Raw genomic sequence first — 21,539 nt, forward strand, 5'->3', positions numbered from 1 at the left:
CTTCTATTTTGGCTTCAATCTAATAGTCAACGCTCCTTTTCTTGTCTTTGTCGACACTCACTCTTCTTGTAGTCCTTCTGCTGTGCTTCAGGGTCCCCACGTTCTGTTTTCTTTACCTTTGGTTTTGCAAACCTCTCTGACTTTACCCTTATCTTCTCTCTTGTAATAAAAGAAGACTGTCGTTTTTAGCTTCTGAAAATCGTTGATATGGTAATAAGCTCGAATATGTGGAAATAATTCGGATTTTCTTACAGTTTTAGTTGTTAACAATGGCTAATCACAAATAAATCGTAGTTGAAACGTTCGAATATCACACTTAGATCTTTATTAGAACAAATAATCTTTCATTAGTTTAGAAACTCTGAAAGCTCTAGCGACTTTGACATATCTAGTCTGTCAATGGCCAAACACTGAAATGAGTTGATGAATCAACAACTATTTGATCGCGATTAGTAATCGTGTGATGATAACAAAACAAAGAACGAAATATATATATCGCTGATCGTATGCTAATGTCCACAACTACATAACAAAGCTTTTGCTAGAGATAAATCGAATAGCAAATGTGTATCTTACTTAATATTATACTATCGTTGATACACATTTTCAAGTGTTTCCATTTGTTTTTCATAGCTTTTACAGATTTTAAGAACTTTACGATTTTGATCCGCGAGATATCCAATTTATTTCCAATATTCTTTTTTTAGTTACAAAAGCCATGTTATAGTTTATACAAGTTTTATGCAGAATCGATTCTGCCAGAATTAAAATGTATTCTCTCAACATTTGTAACATAAAAGCTAATGCTATTCGTAAATTATTGGTTTCCGGTTATACAAGCACTACCGTTTTTGGCGAATATATCTTCACCCCGCTAACAATAGTTTACACGATTAAATATCAAGAGGAGCTTTACCAACAAAGGGCCTTTGATTTGTTGAGAAATCCATACACTTGGGGTTGACATAGACACACATATACACTTGGGGACCAATGTTCTACATATATGCCGCATATTGGTATAAAGGCCCTTTCCTAAATGGCGCAGCGAATTTCTCATTTTATATGATGTTGTGTATTTTCTTTTGGATTTGATCTTGATGCATTAAATTTAAGAAAGTAAACGCTACACAAACCTAACAACATAAAGATATGCTTTCACGTGTTATTTTTGGTTAATTAATACTGTTGACCGGTTCAACTGGATTGGACGGTTTACACAATCAGAGCCACCGGTACTGTCTTGAACCAAGGGAGATGTCAATATGTGATGAAGAAGAGAAGCATCTTTTCTCTGATTCGCTGAAAATGCCCAAACTTGTGAGCTTTGGGGAATAAAGGTTTAGGTTCTCTTCAGCAGAAAAGGAGCTTTTCTTAGTAATTAGAAATTTTTCTTTATGTAGAGAGGAATATGAACTTTGGGCATTTTCTGATATAACATGACAATACACTTAGGAGCATAATGTAAGACATTTATCATTAATGATCTATGGTGAATGTCTGAATGAACTTTAGGCTAGCTTCTAGATGAATGCTAATTAATAAATTTGTGAAACTAATTATAAGAAAGAAAAACATGATTAGGTAGTAGAACTGTAGAAGCTGGGGTCGTATTTTCCAAAGAATTCTGGAGTTGCATTTCCAATGTACAATTTGCATCATATGCTACTTTCTCACTTGTTGCTTGAAAGTTAATTGCTGTTTAAAAAGTTTGTCTCAAGCAATTTGAAAATCATATGCAACTTGAGGGGAGAATAAATCTAAAACGGCTAAGAAAAATCAAGTTTATATAATATTTCTTATGTATTTGAAAGATTGATGTTTTAAATTTTATCATACGTTTTTGAAATTATATACATACATACTTTATTTTATTATTTATTTCTCTTTTTCTAATAAAATAATCCCAACACATATTTTAGTTTTCAGTTAAACTACATTAGTTAAAATATAAAATATCAAACTCTTAAATACAAAAAATAAAACATACAAATTTTAAATAAAATAGACGTATTATCATTCAAAATTTACTACAAAATCTAGTAAACGTTTTTGGGAGTAAATACCTAGAAAATAATAATCTATCTGTTTCATAATACTTGATGTTTTGTAGTAGTGCACAAAGATTAAAAAAATTATATTTTTCTAAAAAAGTATTTTAAAGATATAATTTTAAAATCATTTTAAAATCAGTTAACCAATTATAAAAGAGACAATAAAATCTAATTGGTTGACAGTTTTCAATATAGTTAAAAGTAACTTTAAAATCTCAAAATTTTATGTAAATTAAAATAAATTAGTCTTTCTAAAACATCAATCTATATTAAAACAAAGGGAGTACATATTCATTCGTGATCAGCTTGTTTGTTTCACATATAATCAACGCACTAATCATTCTGGGATAAACCTTTCAAAAGCAATTATTAAAAGAAACAAATTGAGAGCAATGATGATATAAGAAATATAGGTCATTGTCTTGTCAATCAAGTAAATAATTAAACGAAAAGGCAACAGAAGTAGTAGTAGTAGAAGATGATGATGAAGACGAAGACGAAGTTGTGTCTTACACTATCTGTCTTGGAAACCGGGATTGCCTAATGGCATTTTGAGCTTTTGCTTCAGTCACTACCGAATTCTCTCTCTCTGTATTGGCAGCTTTAGTCCCAAATCTATTCAAAACATGCAATGATATTGGACGAAGAAACTTCTCACAATCCATGACCCTTGAGGTCTTGAATCACCCTTTCACTTTTTGTTCCATTGCACGGCAGATATCTAAATATAATTTTGATTTATTTTACATCATGAAGAGGCAACACCGGTATTTTTTTTTTGGTTAAGAAAAATAGTTTTCGCCGGAAATCCAATCATTGTAAATAGTCTCTCCCACTTTAATTAAACTCAAGTGGCAGTAGTTCGTAAACCCTTTACCATTAGGCCAACTCAGCGTTGGTAACACCGGTATTTTTGAATAGCAATGTCATTGTTGTAGGGAAATAAAAACTACATGTTTTGTTTACAACGTTGATGTATAAAAAAGTGGAAACCCCAGTTTTACTATAAGAGAGAAAAAAACGCTAGTTTCATGAGTTATCAATCAAAGACGTTTAACTAATGTAAGGCTAAGGTTGGATCAGACTAGTGGTCTAGCATTCCGACGTTTGAGTGGTGAAACATTTTAGTTAGGTCTGGGCATTTCGGGTAACGGTTCGGTTCAGTTCGGATATTTCGGATAGTTCGGATAGGGGACTAGAAGATCCATTTACTATTTGACCTATTTTCGGTTTGGTTCGGTTCGGATAGTTTCTGGTTCGGTTCGGTTCGGATAGTAAATGTAGGAACCGGAAAATACCCGGAAAAAATTCGGTTATTTTTTTGGATCCGGTTCGGGTTCGGATAGTTCGGGTAGTTCGGATAATTTGGATAAAATATCGGTTATTTATGGTAAAATATCAAATAATTAGGATAATTTAGATAAAAATTTTGGATATTTCAGATTATTTTGGATATTTCGGATAAAACTATCCGAATAGTTTCGGATAGTTTCGGGTAGTTTGGATACTTTATAATAATTTAGTTATCCTCAACTATTTTTACATACTTTTAATAGAATTTTAAATTAAAAATATATATTTAGCTATGTTATATGTATATATAATTAATATTTTTATATATTCGGATACCCGTTCGGTTCTCGGTTTGGTTCCGGTTCGGTTCGGTTATTTCGGATATAAAAATATAGGAACCATTCGGATATTTGAGGGTATTGATCATGTTCCGGTTTCGGGTATTTCGGTTCGGTTCTTTAGTTCCAGTTATTTTGCCCAGACATTTTTTGTATAGACCTAGTCAATCTCGTGCAAGTACTAATCTCCTCCACGGTTGGCTTTGTTTTAGACACGTCTTTTGACAAAGATTACACACGATTTGCTTTGGTTAATAAAGAACAAGAGCAACTTTGGGACTTTTGTCTCCATGTTTGTTACCACTCAAGTCAAGTTTGTTGGGCCCTTGAGCCTTGAGTCTTGTTAGTAATCCAGATTCATAGTTCTAGTTTGAATCGTTGAATCCGTGAACCCAATAGCAGCCCATCAACTAGGACAAGCTTTACATATGGCTTGTATCAATGTCGCCAGGTGCATCAGATAGCTAGTTAGTTCCTCTCTAGTTTTACTAGTGGTTTGTCCGCGCTACGCGCGGATAGTTGTTGATTGTGTGTTTGAAGTTGCTTGTGTAGATATTGATATTTTCGTGTTCAATTTCTGGTTCAAAAATGGTGGTGAGGCTTTTTGTTTAGTTTAGTAGTACTTATCTAATGCTTTAAACATGTACGGAATAGTGAGTTATTGGTGGGGTAGGTGCAAAGACATTAATTGTGTGTGAAGTTTAGCAATTATTTGGTCTAATTATTTGTTTGGAAGGCCATTGCATGTGTGTGAAAAAGTTCGTGTTGGGTTTTTCATCTGATAAATCAAGCAGATTTCTTATGAAGCCTTATTAGCTTTATTATTGGCTTAAATATCAAACAAATTTAACTCCAGAGTAAGATTTTGTAAATGCCATGAGGTAACTTTATGATCAAGTTATTGCTTTTAATGTGTTATATGTTGTGCAATATGTTTGTAAGAATGATATATTGAGTTTAAATTGAGAGACAGACCTTTATTTTTGGGATTTCTTTCTTGGTTACTTTTTTTCATCTGCAAAGCTCTAGTATTCTTAGCGTCCACTGTTTTCACATGTAAATATTGTAAGATGAACTTGTGGTTGTATGTTCAGGTTAATGACAAAGGCTGAAGTGGCGGTAGTACCTTTTTTAATGCTACCTTGATTAGGATCGTCTAGTGTGATATGGCTTTGGCTAGTGATGTGGTGAGCAGCCATGGTTGGTTATGTTTCATAATCTTCTCGAGACGTGGCGGTTTCTCCTGCATTTAACGACCTAAAGTGTTTACTGAGACGAAGATGGGTAAACCTGACTGATGGGTGTGTGAGCTACCTGGTGCTGAGTCCATTTCATTCATATTAGCATCTTGATGGTGAATTTCTCCTGCAAAGCTAACATCCAAAAGAATCAAATCACTTAAGTTTGTATTTGTTACCATTTTTAGAACATGCAGCTGTTTTAATGAATGTAAATGTGCTAGTGTTAACGCAGAGCCTAAATCATACGAAGGTTTAGTAAAGAAACTTGATTAAAATTTAAATATTTCTTTCATCAGATGTCAATAACCTTACATGTTTAGGGCACTCAAACGCATTGTGTTTGTGTTCACCAAAGCTACTCGATAATGTTTTAAACTTGTTCAGCGAGCTGATTAATCTACTCTATTCAAATAGAATAACTCTAAAAATGACTATAGAGAGTTATAGTTGGACCATTTAGTTAGTAATTTAACAAATTAACCTAAATTTATTCATATATTAATTTTAGAAAAATGTAAATAATATTAATATCTAAATAAAAGATTGAGAACAAATGTCTATCCAAATCCTAACAGATTCTATTTGTTTTTGGGTATTTAGTTTTGGAATGAAATAACATAGCCCAAATCTGTTAAAAAAATATAATATTAAACTTTTTCTATATGAAAAAAATAATTTTGTGCACGATTTTATGTACAATTCTTATGGTAATAATAAAACAAAAAGGTAATATATTAAATAAAACAATTAGTTAACAAAATATAGAATATAGAAATTTAAACGAAACTGAAATACATGTTAACAAAATATAGATTTTACTAATTTAATTTAGTCACATATCAACATGTCGAAAATATAAATTTTCAAACAAAAGTTCTGATAAAGTTAGTAATAATTCATATAAAAATTAATGTTTAGAATCAAACTTTTTAATATGCTGTTACATATTTCATTGAACAAAGAAACAATACAAATGGTTAATATATGAATAGTACAACTTTATGGTCGTTAAAAAGTACAACTTTATTAAAAAAAAAAAATTCACCAAATATAAAATTTCAAACTCATATTATATACAAAAACTAAAATTAATATAAAAGATATTCCTTTATAACTTATTTTACATTCTAAATATTATTTTAAAATAAAAAAATATATGCGTGTGGAGAATTTAAGTCCGGTATTTTTATAAAGTAGTATTGACAATGTTAGCCTCTTATGTAGTTTTATTTTTTGGTACATTAGCGTAACATTTCATACGTAGCTGATTGAGCTTTAAATATGATATGCTCATGAAATGATTTGATCGATAGTGTTTTTAAATATTAAACATTCATATTAAACCCTATCTTATTTGTATTTCCTACAGCATTCCATTGTCTCTGAGTGACGATGCTGGCAGTTATTAGTATAAGCTTGATAGTATACTTCTATGTACTTGATCGCAAGAGTTAGATCCTTGAAGTAACTTAATAATATAGTTGGTTTATAAGGAATAATATAGTTGTTTTATATCTAAAATAATATTTTGATCCACCGTTATTTTACAATATTAGACTCTACGTCTTAAAACAAAGAGAAAGTCATTTGAGGAAATAAATTTGCAATAATAACTCAAAGATCCACCACTACATTTAGTTAAATAATGTAAAATAGAAAGTGACCCTATAAGATTATCTGAAGCAAACGGAGGTGGACTTTCCTTGTCACGTGGAGCTATGTCTTGTGTGCCTTCTTTTTCCACTCTCATTTGGATCAAGCTTCGACTTGTTTGCTGCATGACGAACGCTTGCTGGTACAGCAGATGAGGATAGTTGAGGGTCATCACTTGTAGTCTCTCGGACTTTTATCATGGTTAAGGACTGAGCCAAACCATGATAAAAACTGATGTCAATGGGAACATATGGTGGCGAAGAAAACAAAGTGGCAGTGTGGTGAAACTGAAGTCTAAGATGATTGGCCCATCTGTGGGCGGAACAGATAGTGGACGCTGGGGAGGTTTGGCTACGTCGGAGCTTGGGCGTCAGTGGCAATCGGAAGAGCCCGATTGGAGTTTACTGTAACAGTAAAAACTATAAACCAAATTAAAAGTGGAAAAGACCTTTGGAGTTTTCGTTGGCTTCTCTGTTTCCTTTGAATTCTTTTTTGGATTCTCTGTACTTCTTCAGTAGTTCTTACAAGATTAAGATTATTCGTGCCATCCCTTTGTTTTTTTCTGGGAAAATATATAAGAAAGTTTGGGAAGTGCAAAAGAGCATTGTCTGAGTGTGGTTTCTGAATTGAAAAAGATATTTATCGTTCTTTATGGTGGAGAAGCTGTATGTTACGAAGTGGAAGAAAGGGGATAACAAAGAGAGCCTAACGGATCAAAAGAATCCCGATATTAATTAATGAAAAATAAAATCCCGAAAATTACGATAAGTGGAAGAGAGCAGTTCCTGGTGAAGAACAAAATCAGTTGCAAAATATGGGCTATAGCCTACCGACAGAAAATAACAAAAGCCCAAACTACAGTCCTAAAATCACAAAAGCCCAAACCAAAGTAACTATTAAATGACGTGGAGGAATGCTGCAATCATACTGACTGAATTTTCAGTCCGACGTGGATGTCCTTAGAAGATTTAATATGCTCCTTTTAGTATAGTTTTGATCCCACTCGTAATATTAAATTGAACCGAAAAGTATTTTTTTTTCTAAACAACCATAAAACACTATTGGGCATATATGCTCAGAACTTCTCCAGGAGAATCACAAACCATAAAGAGCATTAAGTCTATATATAAGAGAGAGGTACATAGCTAATATTAATATTAGACATAAAGTGTCCCACATCGGATGTTGGAATAGATCCTTAGTAATATATAAGATAGATGAGCCACTCCACTTATCACCAATTAGTTTTAGATTGGAAGTTCATCTAGCTTAACATGGTACCAGAGCCCGATCCACGCAGTCCAACCCGATCCACATCGATCTGGCCCAAAACTGGCCCATCGATCCTTGCCCGAACATTCTGAGATTGACGTTCAAATAGCCATCATCTCGAGGTATTAGACACAAAATGTCTCACATCAGATGTTAGAAGAGATCCTTAATAATATATAAGATAGATGAGCCACTCCACTTATCACCAATTGGTTTTAGATTGGAAGCCCATCTAGCTTAACAACCAACACCTCCGTTTTGATAAGAACGTTGCTTACCTAGCTAAAGTCAATCCTAAAATAAAAAAGATAAGAAAAAATGTAGTGTATTCAGTTGGATTTTGGTATTAATCAAAAACGAGCATTGATATATTTGCTATCCTGCTTATGTGTAATGATGTCCAATATGGACTATACATTGTCTAGTTAAATCACTGGAGATGAACTTCTTTTTAGCGTTTGCTAGACTTTTGCTCTGGCACCATAATAATGTGATTGTATTGAATAGAAGCGTCCAAGCCTATTATAGAGATGAAAAATATAGAGTACCCTAGCCCTGTGGTTTTCAGAATATTGATTATTTATCAATCAAAAATATCTTATTGATGACCAATCAAGTGTTAAAATCGAGTCAAGACAAGTCGTTCTGGCCTGTTTCTATCTCGCCTCTTCTGTTTGCAGCACTGGTGGCAATACAATTTTTTTTGTGCGCTGGAGCTACAAGAAATCATCATCTGGAATCTTATTACCCGTGTTCACTTCCCTATAATTAGGGAGGCCAATACCAATTCATCAACCCCAGAACAAGATCTGGCCCGTAAAGATCTTATCTTCTCGAGTCTTGATAAAGTCAAATTAATCAGCACTAGCTCAGCCAAACCAGTCTCTTAGGTTACATAAGATAGGCGGTAGAAAAATCAGCCATAAACTATTACTATAACGTACCACTTGCAAATTAATAACACGATGACAAATTCGCCATTGCACTATAAATAGAGTTTGATCTTAAAGCTTATTTCCTCACACACAACACATACGTACATTGAAAAACAAAGGCAATAAATAATCATGTCTAAGTTTGCTACCATCATCACCCTTCTCTTCGCTTACTTTGTTCTCTTTACTACTTTTGGTGAGTAATGATCTTACCATATATGTAAAGTGTATTTAAAATGTTCCTTTCGTTTATTTTGATTAGTTAATTAACCTCGAGAGACAAATATATGTATACAGAATCAGCAACAACGGTGGAAGGACAGAGGTTGTGCACGAGGCAGAGCAGGACATGGTGGGGAGTTTGTGGAAATAACGATGCATGTAGGAACCAGTGCATTCGACTTGAAGGAGCACGACACGGATCTTGTAACTATATCTTCCCATATCACAGATGTATCTGTTACCACGCATGTTAATTTTCCAAAAGCTCTTGGTGTTTGTGTGTCTATTTTACATAAAATAAGACCGTGTCACTCTAGTGGCCATAAATAAGTCTATAATAAGAGTGTCTTCAATGGAAGTTTCTAAATAAGTTTTCCATATTAAAAACTAATAAAATAAAATATTAAGAGAAAGATTGACAAGAGTCTTTCAAATGCTAAACACTTATTCTTATATAATTGGTTCAACTTTTTCTATTTTTAAGAAAATTAATTGTGTAATTAAATAATATTAAACTATTAATATTTTATTTATATGAAACTTGATTGAAAAACTTCACCACTAAAAATGCTCTTATGACATGTATGTTTGTATTTCGATGTTTGAATGGGTTATAAACTTATAATATAATTTTGTATATTAGAGAGTTCTTTGGGGTAAAGCACGTACAACTGAAAGATTTAAATAGTGCTTGAATTTTTTTACATGTAAGGATTAGACAATGTTAACTAAAATTTACATAACAAAATAATACTAATTTGAAATATTTTACACAAAATATCGGAATGTGTTAGTCCCCACCCTCTAGCTAGATTAACTTTACATTTGAATTTTAGTTTGATGATTTTTTTTTTTTGCTAACTTGTAAATATCATTAGATGATTAAAAGGTTTTTACAAAAAGCAGAACCTTAAGGTTGGAACTCCCCGGCAAAAGACGAGAGAAAATAAAATGAACCAAGGGAGATGAATTAAGACATCACTACGAAGAGTATTATCTTAACCATAAGACCATCAGAGAAGAGAACTTTTTCAAGTGTCTTCTCGCTGAAATACCATTCCGCACTTCCCTTTCTAGCTATAGCCCTTGAAAAACCACATGAGCAGGCAGTGAGATTTGGTTATGAATCAGATTGTTTCTTGATGATTGTAGATCAATAACATGAAAAATATCCAAGGTCAAATTAAATGCAATGTGGTGGTGACAAATCACGGCACTTGTGTAACCAAACTAAATGAGATGTGGTCTTGGTGAAGACATATAACTTCTTGACCAAGTCAAATAAGCCAGCTATGTGAACAGTAATTATAGCCATCGAATCGAATTGCAAATGAACAATTTAGCAGTTATAACCGTGCACCGATCAGTTACAAAAAAAAAACATGCACCGATCAGCATACTGTTTATGTATCTGTCAACATCTTATCTTTTATCATGAGATACATGCGTGTTTAACATTGTGTTCTAGAAGACGGTGTTTATCTAATTTGTGGGGTTAAACACTTAATCGTAATATATAGGCCTGGGCAAAATAATCGGAACCGAACCGAAATATCCGAAACCGGAACCGGACTAATACTCTCAAATACCCGAACGGTTCCTATATTTTTATATCCGAAATAACCGAACCGAACCGGAACCGAACCGAGAACCGAACGGGTACCCGAATATATAAAAATATTAATTATATATACATGTAACATCACTAAATATATATTTTTAATTTAAAATTCTATTAAAAGTATCTGAAAATAGTTAAGGATAACTAAATTATTATAAAATATCCAAACTACCCGAAAGTATCCGAAACTATCCGGATAGTTTTATCCGAAATATCCAAAGTAAAACGAAATATCCAAATTTTTTTTATCTAAATCATCCTAATTATTTGATATTTTATCCTAAATAACCGATATTTTATCCAAATTATCCGAACTACCCGAACTATCCGAACCCGAACCGGATCCAAATGAGAACCGAAGTTTTTCCGGATATTTTTCGGTTCCTACATAAACTATCCGAACCGAACCGAACCCGAAACTATCCGAACCGAACCGAACCGAAAATAAGTTAAGTACTAAATGGATCCTTTAGCCCCTATCCGAACTACCCAAAACCCGAAATACCCGAACCGAACCGAACCGATACCCGAAATGCAGGCCTAGTAATATATATGCATGCTCAGAGTAAAACTAACACCTCATCATTTTCTCTACTATAAATAGAGGTTGATCCTAAGCTTATTTCGTCACACGTCACACACAGATATACAATAAAGACTTAAGTATAAATATAGTGATCATGGCTAAGTTTGCTTCCATCGTTGCCTTTCTTTTCGCTGCCCTTGTTCTTTTTGCTGCTTTCGGTGAGTAATGACCTAAACTATCACATGCATGTAATTTAAAATAATTTTCATATTTCATATTTCTATGAATTAACGTTGTGAGATCAACTAAACCTGTTACACAAATTACCCAAAGAACAAATGGTCTAGTGGTGTTAGTTCTCTAGTATTGACCTCCCTTACGAGAGTTCAATTCTCAATTCTGCACCCATGTTTTTTTTTTTTTTTTCAGTTAATTATTTTGGGCCTAAAAACCTGATTTCGAAGTGAAACATGGGTCAAACAAAGTTTTTTATTTGTTTTACAAACTTCACCCGCTTTCCACTGTTTTTGAGGTAGTTTAATATTTTCTTTCTTTTGTTTTAACAAAAACATTTGACCTTTTTTTATATGTTTTGCCATACTTTTGTTTCAAAACTCTATACAACAACAGTTACACATCTTTTTAAAGATTTTTTAACATTATATATTTTTGTTTTATTGAATATAATTTCCTTAAAAATTAAAACAACCGACAAATCTAATAGTTTATATAAAAGATATTTGAAATAATATTTGAATAAATTTATTTTAAATTAAATTAATTAATTATGACCCCGGTAAAATTAATTTCTGGGATGTATGTATATACAGAAGCACCAACAACGGTGAAGCGCAGAAGCTGTGCGAAAGGCCAAGTGGAACGTGCATGGTCAGGAGTCTGCGGAAACAATAATGCATGCAAGAATCAGTGCATTCGACTAGAGAAAGCACGACATGGATCTTGCAACTATGTCTTGCCAACTCAAAAGTGCATCTGCTTCATTCAAAAAAAAAAGTGCATCTTCTACTTCCCTTGTTAATTTTTCCATAAACTCTTTGGTGGTTAATTGAATGTGTTACATAAAATAAGTCTGTGTCACACACCTTCAGTGTGTGATTTATATGTTTATGTTGGTTTGCCTATAATATAAAGTCTTACGTACCATAAGAGCATCTGCGTCGCAGTATGCTGAGCCGCAGTATGCTGAGCCGCAGTATGCTGAGCGTTTCTTATGTGGGAGGGGCCCACGATTGTTAAAAAAATTGTGTCTTAGAGCATCCGTATTGAGGGTTTATGGAGGGAGTTCACACAGAAATCAAGAAAAAAAATAATAAAATAATTCAATCCCATGAACCCCTTTCTCCTAAAGTTCTCTGGGATGAACCTTTCTCTCCTAAAGTTCATCACTGTAACACGGACCCCACGTGTCGTGGCGGCCCGCGATTGGTCTAGTTTTTTTTTTTTTTTTTAAAGAAAATCAAAAAGAAAAAGAAAAAAAATTTAATAATAAAAAATTGAAAAGATGAAACCCAAGATGGGGTTCATTGATGTGGATGTTCTTATAGTTGCAGAATAAGAAACGTTTGTTGGGTGTATCTTGTACTGTTTTGTGGGCCCTACGACACGTGGCGGTCCACGATTGGTTCTGTTTTTTATTTTATTTTTAATCAAATAAAAAATAATAATAATAAGAACCCCATATGGGTTTTTGGATACTGATGCTCCGATGTGTCAATTTACGTGAGCTTTCCCTTTATTATTATGAATCTGTGATAATAATGTTTCAGGAGTATCGTAGTGGGTTTAAATTCGCTACTGGGCCTCCAGTGATCCTTCCTCTTTTTATTTTCTTAGCTTCCAGTTGTGTTGGTGCTTTGTGTTATGGCCCGGACCATGACGATATTGGCAAAAAAATTCTTTCAGGAAAAATATTGATGAAACACTTGACTGTGTTGACAAACTCATGAAAGATTTATTTACTAAAAAAATTCCAAACATGTGGCTTCAATTACAAGCGTTCAAATTCATGATTTATTCCTGGAAAATTTTAAATAAAAATTCCCAATCCTGTTTCATGCAAGAATTAACGAATGTGAAAAGGTGTTGTTGGTTGAAGAGTAGGTAGAAAGCGTAGAGCTAACTCTAACACCTTAGTTAGTTTCATATGATTGCCTATTACATAAAGAAAATGCAATAATGCGACCGTATGATTTGGCTCATTGGCGAGTCGAATGAGAGTTAAGCACGTTCTTGAAAGATTTTTATCTTAAAGATGAAGATATCTTTGAAAACTATAATAACAATGAAAACTATATAATACTCATTTGAAAGAGAATTTATTTTAAGAAACGAATGAAATGGTGCCGTAACACTAAGTCGCACGTTCTTGACTCTCCCAATCAAATCAAATGATTAAAATCCCAATCCTGCTTCCCCCCCCCCCCCCCCCCCCCACACTTTTGTAGCTTATGCTTTATCTTTATTTTTAATCATAATATTAATTTATTTCATGTCTTTTTGCTTTTGTAATTTTCGTTTAGACTGTACATGCGTCGTTAGAAAATTAAATAATCTATTTTTTTAAAACAAAGAAACTAGTGTGTCAGGTTGTTATTTTGGTGGTAGTTAGCTATCTTAATGTAAATTACAACGGCTGATTTGTCATTCAAATTCGATTTTTTTCTTAAAAAATACTAATATATAGAAAATTAAAGTGGGGTGAGTGTAAATGATAAGGTGTTGTTTGGTATACCATTTATCTGGCATTAAAAATTGGGAAATTGCACCGTATGACGTGAAAAAAATTAATAATTTACTAACTGACTAACAACTCTAAATAGTTAAAATATAATGTGTATTTTATATAATAATACACTTCTACCTTTCTATGTACATAAAGCAACCGGTTGAAAAAAAATTTTATAATAAATAATTAATCATTTCAAAAGTAAATCGTGGACATCTAGTTTCACACATAATTTTAAGACAACTTTTAATAATAAATTTGGGGAAGGGGAATAGAATTTTTCTCAGATCTTTTCAACCGGTTGTAAAACAAAGACGACAAAAACAAGACGATAATACATACACATGAAGTGGAATTAATTAGCGTACTATTCTATTGACAGATTCTTGTTCTATTTTACATAGACATATTATGTAATGTGACATATTTTATTTCTATACTATTTTACAGTGTTCCATTCCATTTGAAGAGTGCTTTATTATGTTTAGAAATATAGTTTGTAATTTTTTAAGTTCTAATTATTGTTACATGTTTTGAACATGTAAAAATTGTCCTATGATCTACATTGTATAGTTTAATTTACATACTATTATGTACTTTTTTTATTTTGATATTTGGGTTTAGGGTTTATATTTGAGTTAGTGTTTAGTGATTACGGTTTATGGTTTAGTATTTAGAAGGTGAGAGGGTATGGTTAGTGTCAGCATTAACTTCTTTCATGTAATTATGGACATTTCATAATTTCACCAATATGTACTATGTTATTTATTTGTTTCATTCTATTTGGGTTTAGAGTTTATGTTTGAGTTTAAAGTTTACTGATTAGGGTTTAGTATTTAGGGGTTGGGGTGAGATTGAGATACGGTTTAGTATCTAGGGATTGAAGTTGGAGTATGTTTAGTATTTAGGGGTTGTAGATCGGGTATAATACTATACTACTTCGGTGATATGGAGTAGAACATTCAGGACATATGTATGAAGTCAATAAACGTAGACGTGAATTACTCTTCTTTTTTGGAATATTTTTCATGTACTCTTGACTTTATATTCTATTGACCACGTTATTTTCTCTCACACATTTTTAGTTTTACATGAAATTCTCCTATGTCATATTACTAAAAGATTTACTATATGCGGTAAAAAAAAATGCATGACGTTGGTGTTCTTATGTGATTTAATTGTGAATAGTGAAGTTTTTATCCTTTCTATATGTGTATTGACGTCATTTATTAGCTCTCTCTGTAACCTGTTACTTGGAAACGTGAAGGAAATAACCGGACTAAATGTGTGTATAATGTTATTGATTTAATAACGTCAAAATCATGTCTATATACTTAATATTCCCTCAGAAATTGGCTAGTTAGCCGATTCTCCCTTAAAAATTTAAAACAGAGAAAAAATATTACAAAAAAAAAAAACTGTTATGAAAGTCATATAGAGACAGCGCCGAAATGTTTGAATATATAAAAAGATTTGGGGCCCGCTGTACTATTTGCACAGTGAATTCTTCTTCTATATAAACGATCGTTTCGATCGTTTATAAACCACACCTCAAAAACACTTCTCTTCTATTCTCTCTCTGTATCAGTGTTATTTCTTTCTACGGGTATAAAATTTTGCCCTTATTTAAATTCCTGCGATACAAATAAATTCCAGTTCTTTTATAACACGTTATCAGCACGATCACTCTGCGATTCGGTAAAATTTATTTGGATCATTTATACCCTGTTATAATGGTCGGTATACCGCCTCTACTATTATTTATATCATGTTATAATGGTCGGAATACCGCCTATATTATTTACTAGTAATTTAATTTATTTATTGGTCGGCCGAGCCGCCTTATATTCTGTTTATTATTTATTGGTCGGCCGAGCCGTCTTACATTCTGTTTATTATTTATTGGTCGGCCGAGCCGCCATATATTCTGTTTATTATTAATTGGTCGGCCGAGCCGCCGTATAATTTATTTATTACTCTGCATTGATCGGCTGAGCCGTCGCATGATTTGTTGTCATAACATAAATATTTCATTGCCATAATTTTTACTTTTATGAAATTTTATAGATTTGATTGACCGTTTAATACGATATTTTCAGACTGATTTTTAGTGCACTCGATTTAACCCCAACGGTCACAAAGAATTTTTTTTCAAAAATTTCCCCTTTCTCCAACGGTTATGAACAGTGTTTTTCATCTATAAATACAACTCATTTTCACTCCATTTCATCATCCAAAATATTTCATCTTCTCTCAAAAATTTCAAATCGCTCTCCTCCGATTTTTTATTTCAAGAAAGATGATTCGCGCACTTTTGTTTTTATGTGCCATTTTCATTTGTGTTTCTATTTATGGTTTATTCGTTGGAGAATTTACTCCGAGTGAATTTAATATGAATATCGGTTTAATTTTCTTTACATCGCTTCTCCTTGTAATTGCTTGCATGATTAATGTAATTGCTTGCATGATTAATGTAAACGGTTTCTTTTAATATGAATAATATTCTAATAATTTTTATTTATGTTCTTTAGAAATACAAATGGCAAAAATCGAGAAACTTCAGTTTCCGGCATTGGAAGTAACTGGGACAAACTACACAGCATGGGTTACAAACATGGAGCTTCATCTAGATTCCGAGAAAATACTCGAAACAATAAGAGAAGGCAATATATCAACCTCTCATGAAAAGGCTAAGGCCGTGATATTTCTGAGAAGGCATCTAGATGAAAATCTTACGCATGATTATGCGAGAACCAAAGATCCCTTAGATCTTTGGAAAGCTCTGAAGGAGAGGTTTGATAACCAAAAGAAAATTACTCTCCCCCATGCACTCGATGAGTGGAAAAATCTACGATTTCAAGATTTTGAAAAAGTGGAAACGTACAATTCCGCTATATTGAGAATAGCGGCGCAATTAGATTATTGCGGTAAGCCTGTCTCGGAAGCAGAAATGCTCGAGAAAACTTACCAAACGTTCCACAAAAATCATTATGTTCTACAAGAACAATATAGAAATTGTGGGTATACGAGGTTCTCTGAACTCGCTGTGGCGCTTATAATAGCGGAGAGAAATAATGAACTCCTCATTAAAAACCACAATGCCCGACCCACGGGAACCAAAGCATTTCCTGAGGTAAATGCAACGGATATAAAAAATCCGGAAAAAGGAAATTATTCCTATCGTGGGCGTGGTCGTGGCCGTGGTCACAATCGTGGTTTTGGTCGTGGTCGTGGTTATCGATTTAACCGCAACCATGAAAGGAGTAACAACCCAAGAGGAAGGGGATCCAACACATGGAATCGATCTGATCGGGTAAAAGGAAAAGAAACCCAAGAAAACCCTACTCATAAAAATGAGAACGTCTGTTACAGATGTGGATCGAAGGGACACTGGTCTCAAGTATGTCGAACTCCTCGGCATCTATGCCAATTGTACCAAGAATCTATTAAAGGCAAGGCAAAGGAAGTAAATCTCAATGAACACCTTGTGGGTACAACATCGACATACCTCGAATCCTCTGACTTTATGGGAGATTTCGACGAGGCCACTCATCAAAATATTTGAAGTGCTTGTACTGATCAAGCTTAATAATGCCTAGTGATGCCATAAAATATTATGTATTTCACTTTCAAAATAATGTTGTATTTCAAAATATCTAATGTATAATTATTGTGTACTTGTTATTGATGCATAATATGTTTACTTATGAAAGTTTATTTTCTTTATTGATATTAACTGTGTGTTACAGAAATGGATAAGAAAGCAAATGGAACAACAACTAAACAAATTGGTAGAGAAGTTTGCATACCAGATAGTGGCACAACGCACACTATACTGAAGGATAAGAGATATTTCTCTACTTTAAAGTCAGTAAAAATGACTATAAACACAATATCAGGTCCTACAGACCTGATCGAAGGAATTGGCAAGGCGAACTTTATGTTGCCTAATGGAACAAAGTTTTCCATAGATAATGCCTTATATTCTCCAAATTCTAAGAGAAATTTGTTGAGTTTCAAAGATATATACCGTCAAGGGTATAACACTCAGTCTGCAACTGAGAATGGAAAGAAGTATTTGTATATAACTTCTGAAAAATCAGGCAAAGGCCTTGTACTGGAAAAATTTCCAGAACTTCCTTCTGGATTGCATCACACTTATATTGATGCTATAGAATCACATCTTGTGATAAAAAGAAATCCAGAAGATGTTACATTATGGCATGATCGCCTTGGTCATCCAGGCACTACAATGATGCGAAAAATCATTGAAAGCTCACATGGTCATTCAATAAAAACCCAAGATATATACCAAAGTAATAAAATGACATGTGATGCGTGTGCTCTTGGGAAATTAATCATAAGACCATCACCAACCAAATTGACAAAGAATCACCAAAGTTTTTGGAAAGAATCCAAGGTGATATTTGTGGACCAATACATCCACCGTGTGGACCATTCTACTACTTTATGGTATTAATCGATGCATCGAGTAGATGGTCACATGTTTGTTTGTTATCATCTCGAAATATGGCATTTGCGAGATTTCTAACTCAGATAATCAAATTAAGAGCACAGTTCTCAGATTATCCAATTAAAAGAGTTAGATTAGATAACGCTGGTGAATTCACATCCCAAGCTTTTAATGATTATTGTATGGTATCAGGGATTGAAGTAGAGCATTCTGTTGCTCATGTTCATACACAAAATGGTTTGGCAGAATCATTAATTAAACGGCTGCAACTAATTGCAAGGCCATTGATCATGAGATCAAAACTCCCAACCTCTGTATGGGGACATGCTATTTTGCATGCAGAAGCACTAATTCGGATAAGACCAAGTGCATACCATAGATATTCCCCATTACAGTTAGCATTTGGAAAAGAACCAAATATCTCTCATCTAAAAATCTTTGGTTGTGCGGTTTATATTCCAATAGCACCACCGCAACGTACAAAGATGGGACCGCAAAGACGGTTGGGAATATATATTGGCTATGATTCTCCATCAATAATAAGATACCTAGAACCACAAACTGGTGATGTGTTTACGGCACGATTTGCCGATTGTCATTTCAATGAGAAAGAATTCCCAACTCTAGGGGGAGACAATAAACAAGTAGGAAAAGAGATCAAATGGAGTGTACCATCGTTATTACACCTTGATCCTCCTACGAAACAGTCAGAACTAGAAGTTCGACGTATCATGCATTTACAAAATATAGCAAATCAGCTACCTGATGCATTTGCTGATACCAAAATGGTAACTAAATCACATATACCCGCTGCAAATACTCCTGCTCGTATTGAAATACCACAAAATGGTGGAACGGCAGTTGATACACGTGAATCAGGAACACGTTTAAAGCGCGGTAGACCTATTGGTTCAAAGGATAAACTTCCTAGAAAACGTAAGGAATGTGAAAAGCATGATACTCCCAAAATAACAGAAAATATTTTGGACGAAGAAAATTGTGAATCTAATGACAATATAAAGCATCTTGAATCTGAAGGAAATCATGAGATTTCTATCAATTACATCCATAATGGAAAGATATGGAAACGAAATGAGATGGATGATATTGATGACGTTTTCTCATACCTTTTAGCAAAGGAAATAAATGAAGAAAACGAAGATCCAGAACCAAAGTCTGTATATGAATGTCAAAAGAGACATGACTGGATAAAATGGAAAGATGCAATTCAAGTCGAATTAGATTCGCTTAACAAACGAAATGTATTCGGACCTATTGTGCTCACACCCAAAGATGTAAAACCAGTTGGGTACAAATGGGTGTTTGTCCGAAAAAGAAATGAGAAAAACGAGATTACAAGATACAAAGCTCGTCTCGTAGCCCAAGGTTTCTCTCAAAGGCCAGGAATTGATTATGAGGAAACTTATTCTCCTGTCATGGACGCAATCACATTTAGATTCCTGATGAGCCTAGCGGCCAATGAAAATTTAGAAATGCGTCTCATGGATGTCGTTACGGCATATTTATATGGATCATTAGATACTGATATCTATATGAGAATCCCAGATGGATTTAAAATGCCAGAAACGTTAAGTTCCAAACCTAAAGAGTTATGTGCAATAAAATTGCAAAGATCATTATATGGGTTAAAACAATCTGGACGAATGTGGTATAATCGTCTCAGCGAACACTTAACAAAAGAAGGATACACGAATGATCCTATATGCCCTTGTGTTTTCATAAAGAAAACAACATCCGGATTTGTGATAATCGCGGTGTACGTTGATGATCTTAATATTATTGGAACTCAAAACGAAATCCAAAAGGCATCAAACTATCTGAAAGGAGAATTTGAGATGAAAGATCTCGGCCAGACAAAATATTGTCTAGGATTACAAATTGAGCATTCTCGAAAGGGTATATTTGTACACCAGTCTACATATACCAAACGAGTATTGAAACGCTTTAACATGGATAAAGCAACTCCTCTTAGCACCCCGATGGTCGTTAGATCACTTAATGTTGAAAATGATCCGTTTCGACCATCTGAGGAAAATGAAGAAATACTTGGTCCTGAAACTCCATACTTAAGTGCAATTGGAGCTCTTATGTATCTTGCAAATTGTACTCGACCTGACATATCTTTTGCCATTAATCTTTTAGCGAGATTCAGTTCGTCTCCTACGCGAAGACATTGGAATGGAATTAAACATGTCTTTCGTTACCTTCAAGGAACAACTGATTTAGGCTTGTTTTATCCTAAAAGTTCAAAAGGTCAAATGATTGGTTTTGCAGATGCAGGTTATTTGTCAGATCCACACAAAGCTCGATCCCAGACAGGATATGTTTTTACAATTGGAGGCACCGCCATATCTTGGCGTTCTCAGAAGCAGACACTTGTTGCTACTTCTTCAAATCACGCTGAGATCATTGCACTCCATGAAGCAAGTAGAGAATGTGTATGGCTAAGATCAATAAGCCGACACATCTGTTCAAGCAGTGGGATTGACGAAAATACGGAGCCAACTATTCTATATGAAGATAACGCGGCATGTGTTGCTCAAACGAAGGAAGGATATATCAAAAGCGATAGAACCAAACATATACCTCCGAAGTTCTTCTCATACACTCAAGAGCTCGAGAAGAATAAAGAGATTGAAGTAAGATATGTTCGATCATGCGACAATACAGCCGACCTCTTCACAAAATCACTCCCTACCTCGGTATTCAGAAAACACATCCACAACATTGGGATGCGCCATCAGAAGGATCTATGACTGTTCATTCGAGGGGAAGCTTACGTGGTTGTACTCTTTTTACCTTACTATGGTTTTTCCCATTGGGTTTTCCTGGAAAGGTTTTTAACGAGGCAACAAAGACGTTAAGCGAGAGCGGATAGTGACACCGGCCCCCAAGGGGGAGTGTTATGAAAGTCATATAGAGACAGCGCCGAAATGTTTGAATATATAAAAAGATGTGGGGCCCGCTGTACTATTTGCACAGTGAATTCTTCTTCTATATAAACGATCGTTTCGATCGTTTATAAACCACACCTCAAAAACACTTCTCTTCTATTCTCTCTCTGTATCAGTGTTATTTCTTTCTACGGGTATAAAATTTTGCCCTTATTTAAATTCCTGCCATACAAATAAATTCCAGTTCTT

General features: G+C 33.9%; 1 protein-coding gene across 1 annotated transcript; it reads left to right on the forward strand.

Annotated features, from left to right (window-relative positions):
* Positions 1–8,903: 8,903 nt before the first annotated feature.
* Positions 8,904–9,448, forward strand: LOC106403208 (defensin-like protein 4). Its single transcript, XM_013844057.3, has 2 exons — positions 8,904–8,982; positions 9,084–9,448. Exons 1-2 carry the CDS (start codon positions 8,919–8,921, stop codon positions 9,260–9,262), a joined length of 243 nt encoding a protein of 80 aa, XP_013699511.1. The 5' UTR covers positions 8,904–8,918; the 3' UTR covers positions 9,263–9,448.
* The last annotated feature ends 12,091 nt before the right edge of the window (positions 9,449–21,539 follow it).

This window comes from Brassica napus, chromosome C6 (assembly GCF_020379485.1).
Source record: "Brassica napus cultivar Da-Ae chromosome C6, Da-Ae, whole genome shotgun sequence".
NCBI classification, from domain to species: Eukaryota; Viridiplantae; Streptophyta; class Magnoliopsida; order Brassicales; family Brassicaceae; genus Brassica; species Brassica napus.